The 12292-nt window shown below is 40.7% G+C and overlaps 1 protein-coding gene across 1 annotated transcript in view; it reads left to right on the top strand.

The window, feature by feature from the left end:
* LOC107193979 (liprin-beta-1) overlaps positions 1-12292 on the top strand; it is a 117866-nt gene that overhangs the window by 54058 nt on the left and 51516 nt on the right. The window contains 1 exon segment of the mRNA XM_015583527.1: positions 8357-8505. Within this exon segment, the coding sequence (XP_015439013.1) occupies positions 8412-8505 (94 nt within the window). The 5' untranslated portion in view covers positions 8357-8411.

Genomic DNA, 12292 nt, shown 5'->3' with positions numbered 1-12292 from the left:
GCCTTCGAAACAGCAATGTCCATATTATTAAATACTTATTCTATTCCACGCTCCATGGAGTCGATCGGTTTAATATCGCAAAAAAAGTTAATGTACGTGTGCTACTATTCGATTACTCGTTGTACGAACTAATAAGCAGCTTGAAATTATCTTGCAAAAAGGAGGCGATGTCCCGGCGGCGAGTGTTAATTTACAGCAAGCTTTTCACGACAACGTTGAATATCATCGTGGAAGCATTGTCAAAAGACTGTTCAGATTGGATCGGGCCTCTTCCCACGTAATTGCTTTGTCTCTCACGCCTTTGAGGCGACCAATCATGATCATATAAGCACAATCGAACTTTGTGCTCGTGAGCTTTCATGTCGTACAGTGGAGGATGCAGCATATTTGCATACACGGCTCTCCCTCCCTCTTTCTCTCACGTTTACCCTGTATGTATACATATATACGCGCATATACTGGTGTACGTGCCCGTCTGCACACATGTATACAAGCAACTTGGTGGCTGGCAATTAAGAAGCAATTTAGTGCACCTTCTCGCGAACGAGCTTTCGCAACAGTGTACGACGATAAAGCTCTATCCGTCGTGTACCTGAGCTGTATGCATCAAAGTTATCCTTATCCGAGCCGGGGCTAACCGTGCTTTGTGCTCTCCTGTCGGTAACGGAACAGCTGGTAACTGAAAATTTTCTGCAATCGGGTTTTTCAATGCCTCGTCTATACAGTTTCAGTCAAAAGTGGATTATACACTTTGAAATTATGAGATTCGTTCATGCACACTTTCGACCCATCCTTACATTATGCGACATAGTGAATATCAAGGGTTTGCTTTTAATATGTCGCGTACTGTTCTGTGAAAAAAAAAAATGATCTAAAATAATTAACGCAACATCGAAAACGCGTGGAATATAAACGTTGAATCAACGGCGGTTAAAACGCAATCTGTAATGATCAACTGTCAACTTAATCGCGGTAATGCATTAACGGTTACAAAACCATTTATACCACACACAGATAAGTATCATTAATAATAGCTTGTCAGTAATTGTCATTAGTAACGGTGTAATTAAGTGTTCATTGAAGTCATATCTCGATATGAACGCAGTGAATCAACTCCAATAACTGTATTACAAATTTCCTGAATTTCCGTCTCTATACGTAATAATGAAACGAAAACCTCTATCCAGTCTCAATTGTATTTTCATTTCCGTTTATTTTTCTAGAAGCTTTAACAGAAGAATTTCTGTCCACTACTGAAACCTATTCAAAGAATAAATTAAAAAAACAATATTGACATTATCTTAGAGCACTTTACAGAACCAGAAGTTAACTGTACTTTTTATTTTAATCGACAAACTCCGTGGGCTTCTAGTAACAGGTGTCTGTACTCCGTTGCCTTTTCTTTTTCCGTTTCATTCAATAATTTCGATCTCGGTTTGCTCTTCGTTCGGGTCACCGACGCCAGCGGCGCTCCTATTTTTTTTTTGCTACTCACCTCAGCTATACACCTCCACGATATAACCGCGGTATGAATATTCATGGGATCCTCCGCGACTCTGTTCCCCTCAGTCATCTCTGTTCCACATTCAAGTTATTTTCCTCTCGCGCGTTAAACCACGCTAGAGCTTTCCCCGCCTCGCGTTCCATTCCACTTTTCCTCTTTGTCTCGTCCCGGATCGCCCTGACGAGTCTTGTACTGTGCGAGGGTCTGGCAGAGAAAGAAAGAGATATATGTATATATATATACGCGGTAATTGGCTCACTAGACCACCGTTGGCCACGGGTGGGGCACCTTATACACTTCTGTCCCCCTCTCCACAGAAGTATTCTATTTTGTCCAATTACATACAGGGTGTCTCACCTAACGCGAGCACCTTAAATATTTCACTTGCTTTCGATTTGCAGAAAATTAATTTTAACAAATGCTCAAAGTGATGTCTGTCAATTTCGATACATTTTTTCAGAAATCCCTATACCGTAGTTATTTTATTATTTAAATCTACTCTCGTACGTTCTTGGATTTTTCGTACTGAAGGTTACATAAATGGTACAGTATTATATCTAATTTGATTGGTCTAGATCTCAACTATTACGCTCCGCACATAAAAATATGTAGTCTCATTTACAGAAACATCGATGACCTTGAGAACAATTTTTATTTATTACAGTATTTCCTCCTTCTAACTAAATTATACTTTCCCTTCGTATTCTTTTTGTATCTTCAAAAACAAGTGAGATACTAAAGGTGCTCCTGTTAGGTGGTAAACCCTGGATACAGGGTGTGTCCGAAATGAGGGTACAAGCCGTGAGAATATGTGATTCTATATGCAAAAATAAAGTCGAAAAATGTAGAACAACATTTTTTTGTATGATACTTCGTTTCCATGATAATCAATTATCAAAATTCTTAGTATAAATTATATTATTCTAATTCCAAGTACATATTTCAAATGTACTTTAAACTCACATGGTTTTTTGAATTAAAAAAAAAAAGAACAGAGTGAAAATGATTATGTAACGATGTTCGAGCAGTGTGCACACGATGTATATTCTGCAGGCAAAATGTTTAGATACCGTTTCCCATTGTCGTGCCGGTGGTCACGGATCGTCGATCCTTCCGGTCCGGCTTTCACCGTTAAGGCTCATCCTGAATGCTCTTTCGAGCGAGACAGATTGTTTCAAACGCTTATTGTTCTCGTGCGACGTAAATCAAGCAGTCTGATCGGGGGAACAGTTACCCCTGATCGTGAATTCCGTCTTCGGGCTTAAGTGCCCCCACCCTATTCGATATAAATCTTTATAGAGATCATTCTACGCGGTGGTCAGATGCCGTGAAAGATCATTTCCTCTGCGAAGCGTATATACATCTTTTTACGTGCTTATAAAACAAATACGAAAGATCTGTATTTGCATAAACATCCACAGTCCAATTACATCATTCTAATAATTTTTACAAACTCTTACAAACCCCTACAATTTCGACTGCTTTGGTAGTTGCACTGTCAATCGAAACTTAAACGAAGACTCCATTCAATAGTCAAGTCACTGTATTATCGTGGCTTAAACCACCAGTAAATCCCATAAACGCGTGGAAACCACCCCTCCGTTGCACGGTAACACAATCCCTTCATACCTTCAAACGAAAACCGTGTGCAGCCCACAATCGGAATTAATGAACGCGCGTTACTCTCGTTCAAAACCCTCAGTGAGTCACTGTGCAAGCGCCCACGGGTGTACATACCTATATTGATTCCACCCGTTGTGGAACGAGGAACGTGGAACGAGCGTAGCGAACAATCGATACAATTACGCGCGGAGCAAGCTTTTAATTACACCTCCGACCCCCCTCAGCTACCCCCGTATGTATAACACAGCTTACTCAATGCTTCTCACCGCGGAGAAAAGCGTGAACGACGACGACGATGCTTTCGATCCCACGGAGGGGCAAGGGAGGGAGGAAGCTCTCTGCTGCTTCGTGCCGCGAGCACTTTTCTTTGTGCCAAGCCGCGCGTTTTCCGCCCCGAGTGATCGAAGGCTCCACGAGCTGCAAAACAGGAAAAGAATGGGGTGGAAAGAACCTGGCAGAGGTTGAAAGCTGGGAACGTTTCAGCAGGTGGATACGATGATGCAAATGTAACGTTGGAGGTCATGATAGGGAAATTAAGGAACAATGCAAATAAAGTGATACATTGTTGCCTGTTAATTAAATGACTGACTGATGGTTTGACAAAATGGTTTGACATACCTATGTTTGGAACGATATATTGTAATCTGGCTTTCAAGTTATTAAGCTTTAAAAAAAACCAGAGAAAAGCCTTGTAGTCTGTACATATATTTGTATTGACAAGAAACTAAATTGAAACCAAAGTATTATAAATCGGATTTTTCTTAAAACTCTGGAGTAAAACTAATGGAAGTGATAACGTTTCTTTTTCAATAATTTTATCGTTGACCTTGCAATTTTTTGGTAGCAATCGAAAGTTGAAGTTTTCAAGAATGTTCTGTGAAATTTTCAACTAAATTTATAATTATTAAAAATTCACAGAAGCCACCTTAATCTCCATCGAGGTCCCTATTTTCTTTTATTTCGCGTTTTCTTTGTCAAACCATTCCCCCAATGATATTAACCCGTGTATTCCACGTTGGGCAATATCAACAATATTTCGAGTCTCTTCTTTTCTCTCTCTCTCTCTCTCTCTCTCTCTCTCTCTCTCTCTCTCTCTCTCTCTCTCTACGGAAAACGGTAGAATTCGTACGGGTAGCCACGAAGAATTAACACGTCGCGGGAGGAATAGCTTCTTTCTGTTTATTCAAATGAAAGGCATCGCGCCCGTGAGATTACCAGAACAGTCTACCGTTGTGATAATTAAACGGATTCTACCGTCGGCTCATGAATATTAAATAGGAGCGAGCATGCGCGTGTGTAATTCAGGAAAAACGCAGAGGCCGATGTTCTTTGAGCGGCCGAAACAAGGAGCAGCGCCTCCTCGTTACCAGCTTACCTTTTATTTCGCCTTTCAGCCACGCTATTTCATCAAAATCGGACATCGTCGACGAATCCATCAGACTTTCAACGAAGTCCCCTCGAATAGCATTCTCACCGTGCTTTGCATAACACACGAAACCCACCACCTTCGTCGAAGTTTGCTCGTGTCGCGGTCGAGTCTGGGAACGGGGTAACGGAATATCGATGCGATCGAATTAACACTTTTCCACCCGACTCCTCATTAGGAATAAATTAAATGTCGACACTTTTCTAGATACTTTACAGTCGAAGTGTACGTTCATTTTTTACATTAGTTAATTCTCCATGTAATAATTACTCATCCCACATGGAATAAGTTCACCAATTTTATTTGTCGTATTGTTTGCAATTCAGTCGTCCGCAATTTCAACCATTTGCTGTAGGAAACCTTAAGCTACGTCTCCACGCGAGAACAACTATTGAGGTCTTCACATTAGCAATTATCGACTTCTAAATGAAACACGCAAACTTGTAAATTATATTTCTCTCTAACTCTATTCGCAGCTGATTTCTCTTACCGGGGCTCTTCGCATGTAAATGGGAAACTTGTGAAGTGATTTGAAACTAGTTTTTCCTTAGCAAAAATGTGATCCTTACTCGCGCTCTGATTGGTCGGGTTTTTTCGTTAATATCTCGTTAACAAAGTCTCTGATAACATTTCTGGGTCCTCCAACATTTTTGTTACACCCTATATAGAAGTCTGTGGTGAAGACAGAGTTTTAGGTTACGTATGTATCAGTGTCAGTGAAGACACAGTTTTAGGGTACGTACATATCGGTGTCAGTGAAGACGCAGTTTTAGGGGAGATCTGCGTCACTAGGGATCCCTGGCTCTCCTTTTCCTCGCTTTGTTGGCCGATCGATGCGTCTTCTAAAAGGATATGTGGTCCATTGAGCAATGCGGCACAATGGCTCCACGGTGGGTCGTAAATACAAATTACATCGGCATTACCTTCCTATTCTGAGGAAGCAGGGAGCGCAGAAATCTCGAATTACACTGTGTGAGTCCGCATTGAAACGCGGCGACGGTTGGAGTTTCTTTCTGTCTCTTTTTCTGTATTAACGTCACGATCAGCTCGCAATGTATCCTCCCCTCTGGACACCAATAATCCGGTGTTTTTGTTCTTCGAAGCAGATATATCTCTTCTCCCCCTTATAAGTGCAAATATAGATATATATGTTTTCACCGATATTATGTTTCACCTGTGAACTACTGAAGATGGCTTCAGTGATTTCTCTTTTGATTATTTAGTCACGTGAAGAAATTTCTCGTCTTTTCTAGTACTATAGATTTTCCCTTTCATTCCAAAATTACTTAAAAATTACCAAAGAAAAATTACCGAAGAAAATGTGACACGAACAACAACGTTGTTTCCATCACTCTGATCCCCCTCTGGAATCAATAAAAACAGATATGAGAAAATACATGATACCAATACTTTATTTCATAATTAATTTATGGGGGGAATTTTTTTACATGGGAACGAAAGGGTTAACCAAGACATAAAAATGTTACAAACTCGAATTGTTCAAAAATATAAGTCTAATATAAAAATACGTCGAATATATGAAAATGGGCAGATTGAAACAATTAAAATTTAGAAATTCGACCTAGAAAATCGACTCGATCAGTTTGGTATTTATGAAAGCCTCGATGGTTACCAGAGAGGTCTAAAACGACAAGACGTTTCTGCTCCCTTTCCAGGCACAAAGAAACCGCGTTGCATGGGTCTCTGTCGCGATCCGGCAGATGAAACTGTCATTCGCCGAGCTCTCCCGCCGACTTGACAAAAGGGATCGACAAACTGGTATACATGTCAATTTCGGAATTGAACTCTGGGGGGTCGTAGCGAAACGGTCGTCGCGCGGAATAAACGTGACAACAGCACCCTGGCCCTCTGTTATAACCGAAATTACGAGCTCATTTCGAACCGTGTCCCACGTTGTTACTCTAAACGTCTGGTCGTGAAACACTGCGCGAGATTTCTCTTGATTCTGATCCGGTATCCATCTATTTGTCCTTCGTGGATTTCCATGGTTTCCATCCCATTGTCCGTCACATCATAGCATTTTTCGACCCTCCGACATTTGATCGTGCTTAACCTTGATCCGCCCTTAATTTTCGTAACTTCATTTATCCCTCGGTGTCAAATTGACATAGTGGTAAAAAATTAATACGAAGAAGAGATAAATCGTTTTTGCCAGTTCTTTAAAAAAAAGTCACGAAGCTAAATTTATCTATTGTATATGATAGAATAATGTAATTTCTTAGAAGAAAAATTAAATTGATACAAGGGACGAATGTGGGTTAAAGTCACTGTTGTTTTACGATTTGTTACTGGGAAAAATAATTATTAAACACTTTCGTTTAAGTACTTAAAAGTTTGGATGGTCTTACAAGGCTCGTGTTAAAAAGCAATTTTTATACCGTTTCTTTTTCAATAATTTTAACCGTTGACCTAGCGATTTTTCGGTGGCAATAAAAAGTTGTCGCTTTTAAAAATATTCTATTCAATTTTCAACCTAATTTATAATTACTTAAAATTTCCGTGAGCCACCTTAACCAACCCAAGTTCACCGAGATCGCGCCTGATCTCACGTTGAAACTTTAATATCCACACGGTCTGGTGAATGTTTACAGGCATTCTAGTACGCGAGATCAGCTCGATATAACCCTTGTTTACCGACCCGTCCTAAGGTAATGTCATTAAGCGCGCGAGCTTCGACGTCGAGCGTGGCAACATCCCCTAAAAAGTCGACGAGGCTCACCATCCCCCTGCTGGTATTACCCTGTACACACACACACATCGTCTCCCCTCACGGGAACTCGATATTCGATCGTCATAATTTATCATTACAGGCGGGAAAGGACGCGCTCGATAAATTCACGCGGTATTCGACGAAGTTAGGCGGTGATTTATGCGCTCTGACGATTCGAGTTAATGGTGGGCGGCGTAAAGGGGAATCGACACGATGTGTCAGCCGAGCTGAGCCGATGTCACGAATCGTTTCGAGACACGGGGAAACACACGAGCCGACGAAACGCGATTACAAAGGGTGTGTTTCGTTTGGTTCGGACGACCAGAAACGACCGTACGGAGGGATATTGATGTTGACAATGGAACAACTAAGGCAGTCACAATATGCTGGGTCGTAAACTCTAAAAATTGTCATTGCAGTGAAATTTCTGTGGTGTACATACAGTAATGGATTAAAAAAGTTACCACTTTTCTAATTTTAATGTTCTAGGTTTTGTATAGCTTTTAATCTACAGTCAGAATATACAAGGTGGGTCGCGAAATATGATCAGAATATTTTGTTGACTAGTTAGTAGTGCTCGAGTTAAAACTAACATCCTGTATATAACGTTTTAATGAAAATCCGTAGCTTTTTACCGGAATAACTATCCATCTGTATACTCGAAGAAGTGTGCCTACCCTCAGACAATCGGGTGACATTCGACTCGATTGTAATGAGATCGATGAAACGCAATGTACAAGGAGGGAATATTGTCCCTTCACACTGAACAAACTTGTTCCTCGATCCTCTATGTACTTTTCTATTCGGATCATAATCTGTCGATAAAGTGTTCGAATTCAGTAAATTCACTTGCAGACACAGTTTACACATTCGAACGGTCCTGAACATATAAAACGAAAGTGTCACACAGTTTTTGATCCTCCGAAGGAGGGACCCTCCCTTTAAGTCAACAGAGGCGTGCGGTTAGGATCCCGTCGTACAGAATCGAATCGGCGAAGTGAGATATTCTCGTATTAAAGCGCAGGCTGGTTTGTTTTAAACGAAGATCTAGAGTGTAACACGTCAATTTCAGATGGTCCCTTTATCCGTCGTGGCAATAGAAGCTCTGTGAAGGACCACTCAGAGAAATGAGCGCAGCCGTCGAAAACGGCGTGGAGGCCGCGAAGCCGCGTGGCGTTTTCTCGAGGGCATTCGCTAAACGGGCGCAGCCCTTCGAGGAAGGTGAGTCTGGTGAGAAAATAAATGGTACAAGGGATTATTTCGGTGCACATGGGGCTTTTCTGGTGATTGGTGGTTTGTCCGTATTATAAGTACTTTTTCAGAGAGCACAGTTAATAACGTAGTGGTCGGTGATTGGAGAAATGGTAGGTGGTTATTATCTAACGGTCTGGATTGAATCGCTTTTATTGGTGACGGTGAATATGTTATACACCTGAAAAGAAATTTTTTAGTTATCTAGATATTAGGAGTTGAAAACTGTTATAACATCGACTTTGGTTCTTGGAACGGTTTTAAAGGACTGATATATTCCATAACAGTTATACAGAACTGAAATTTTCGTCTACAATAAATCCTTGACGAGTGTTCGACGGTTTCTCGGCACTAAAGATTAAATATTTCATAAATTAATGGCCATATGCGGCTGAAACAGATATCATTGGCTTTGGAATTTCAAGCTCTATCATTGTGATGAACCTCATTAAAATGTCAGCGTTACTTCTGAGGACTTGTCAATGCCGAGAAGTTTTCGAACACTGATCGATGATTTACTGTATATGTGTATAAACATGTTAAATGAAATTTCTGATTCGATTATCTGGAAAACGAAGCATCGATTTCATTTACATATAAGAATGAGCTTTCTGCCTCCTTGCACTACCTGTTCTACTCTATCCTTATAGTAAATATACAGGGTGTCCCATTTAAATCGACCCACTCGAATATCTTCGAGACTATTGACGATATTAAAAAATGTTTCAAACAAAAGTCAAATGGTATCAGGGGACACTGACGTAAGTAACTTTTAAGAGGTTACATCAGAAAGTGTGTCCCCTGATACCATTTAACTTTCATCTGAAACATATTCTGAGATATTCGAATGACTCGATATAAATGGGACACCCTTCATAAATCGTGTACATACATCAACGACGTAACAAAGATCATTATAATAACAGCTCTCCAATGAACAGTGTATCGGACCAATCATTCCTTATTTGCAATTTACGAATCTATTATCCTGTTCCTCGTACAACAGTAATATTTATTGGAAAGATTAAAACTGCAATGTAAAACACCGTAGAAAAAAATTGCGTACATGTTCGTCTATTTACAAGCCAATCGAAAGTAACTATCCCATTCGGCCGGATCTCGGTCTCGGTCGAAGTCATGCTAATTCAATAATGCGATAATTTATATGGACATTCAGGCCTCATATACGCCGCTCTATTATCCATTAATCATCCGGACGTCTGCGAAGAAAATTTTACGTTCGCACACTTTTCCGTATCGAGCGTCGTACGCGCCACAGGCCCCGGTTCGGTATTGAATAGGCTTTCAGTTTCCGCGAACGCTCGTAAAGAATACCTATATACCGACTGCATACACGCGCATAATACCGGGCCATCCCATATATCAGACTCTAACCCCTTCGCGGTTCCCTGCCCGGTATCATAGCGACCTCGTGCTGGAAGCGCACTTAACGTGCTCGCGTGTTTGCACGCAGACCTATATACCAGCTAGAAGGGTCGGTCCCATGGATACGACTGGGGCCTATGTGTGTTTTAATGCACATACCTGACCGTAACCCGATGCTTGCGATGCTAGCGATGGAGACTCGAAGACACGTTGTCTTGAAAATGCTTTGAGCAAAGTTCGAACATCGTTCGAAGGCATTGAATGACACTTTGTGATTTTTTTAAATTATCGGTTGTTCCTTGGAAGTCCTGAAAATCTTGAATCTTTGAAATATTTAGCTATGCCTTAGAGAACTTCAAGGTCATAAGCCTTTTTAAGCCTTTAATTTCGAGTTTTCCATGTTTTGACAATCTTGAAAGTCTTGAAAGTTTTGAAGATTTTGAAAGTCTTTAAGATCTTGAAGATTTGAGTCAGGTTTAGTCCTGCAGGTCTTGAAGTTTTTGTAAATCTTGATGGTTTCGAAAGTTTCGAAGGTTTTGCAAATCTTGAAGATCTTGTAAATCTTGAAGGTCTTGAAGATCCTGACAGTATTTCAGTTTATATAGAATGACTATCGAGACTTAAGCTTTCAAATAATTTCCAGCACTATGTAGACCTCGTAAAACGTTTTAGAGTCTCGTGAGCATCGAGCTTGTAATTAAAGGTGTTAATTGCACCCCGAGTGTCAGTTTGCAATGTTCGTTTTCATGTTACCAAATTTCTACGCGATCGATTCAATTACACGCGAACATTCAAAGCACACTTGTAAGTTTCTCAGCCTTGTCCAAATGCCCGTGCCCGAAACCCAAATATAATTATTACACCGCAGCTGCGCATTAATTACATTATTAGGTCCGTTTGCCCACGGCGATATGCTCGCCACGGTTACGAATAATATCGAGGAACTTCTAACACCGTTATACATTCCCTGGCGAACTTTCCTTAATTCTATTACTGGCCCGCTGGCGTACACAACATTACCCCGTGCGGGAGTCATTAATAACGCGGAAAAGTGAATTCTAATTCGGTGGAATGTGAGGAATGTATTCCTTTGTACAAGAGGCCCAACTTTAGGTCGTGTATCACGTAACAGCTATTTGATCTTAATCAGATATAAAGAATGTTATAGTTATATTGCAAATATTTAACTTAATTTTCAATTTTTTGGACAAATTCAGAAAACAGAAATTAACCGTTGTTAGCCTACACCGGGTCACTTTCAATCCGTCCTTACATTTTAACCCACTCATTATGATCGTATACAAGCTACGTACGTGGTTTAATATCGATAGTTTTGACTTTGTAAAAACAAGATTCGACACATATATCAGTCTCATTATTCTGAAATAACGACTTAGAGGTCTGGGCGTTAAAGGGTTAAAGGAACGTATACGCTGTATCGGTGTTCGAAGATTAAATCGAAGTTTCCTTCCATCGTCGACGGTTTAATTAGATATTAAGCAACTTTGTTAAACTCGAGTCAAGTTCTTATTTCAGAATATCGTTTTAATACTCGAGTACCTTGCGGATAAGAAAGTATTTAAAACTGCATCTCGCTCGGAGAAATTGCACGCCGCCGCGGTGTATCACGGTGAATTTTTCAGGGACAATTTACCACGCTCGCGAGTCGCAGCCTCGCCTCGCCTCGCATTCCCGGTAAATTCATTTTGTTCGTACGGCCGGGAAACAAATAATTCACGGACGTAATTACGTTTAAGCTTATCCCCGAGTTTGCACTTGAAGCGAGCGTTCCGCGTCCTTTCATCAGTAACTTCGCTGCTGCTCCACAGTAATTAAGCAACGAGATAAGAAATTCGTCGTCGGCGACGTAACGAGCCCTTAAGATTCTCGGTTAATTAATTATCGTATCGGAGCAATTATGGCACAGTAGGGAACGGATACTAATAGCCGCGTAAATAACGAAACTCGCCACTCGAAACCGGTTTATTTATTCACGATCCGTTTAAAGACGCCGCGCGGAAACGGAAGTACAAGCTCGATTTCGTTAAATTTCACGGTCTGCAGAACCATTCGGACTATAAATTTTCAATGAAAACTTTCAGCGAACACGAATCAGTTCCTATTGTACTCGTCGACGTGGATCCTGTCGTTCCGTTCGAGCTTTCGTAAATGACAGTTCGAAGCGCTCTCGAAAGTCCTTTCGAACGTTCCACTCGATACCAGTTTCATCACATTCTCATTTATTGCTGTAGCATTACTGGAACGAAATTTATAGTTCAACGTAGTTGAACTCGTGGAAATAGGATTACATGTACTGTCCCACCGTAGAAATTGATTTCACGATGTTCATTAGTGCTTGATTCCCTGGTTG

Source organism: Dufourea novaeangliae, unplaced genomic scaffold (assembly GCF_001272555.1).
Source record: "Dufourea novaeangliae isolate 0120121106 unplaced genomic scaffold, ASM127255v1 scaffold21, whole genome shotgun sequence".
NCBI classification, from domain to species: Eukaryota; Metazoa; Arthropoda; class Insecta; order Hymenoptera; family Halictidae; genus Dufourea; species Dufourea novaeangliae.
The sequence above is the reverse complement of the archived record's forward strand: the minus strand, read 5'-3'. Positions and strand labels throughout refer to the sequence as shown.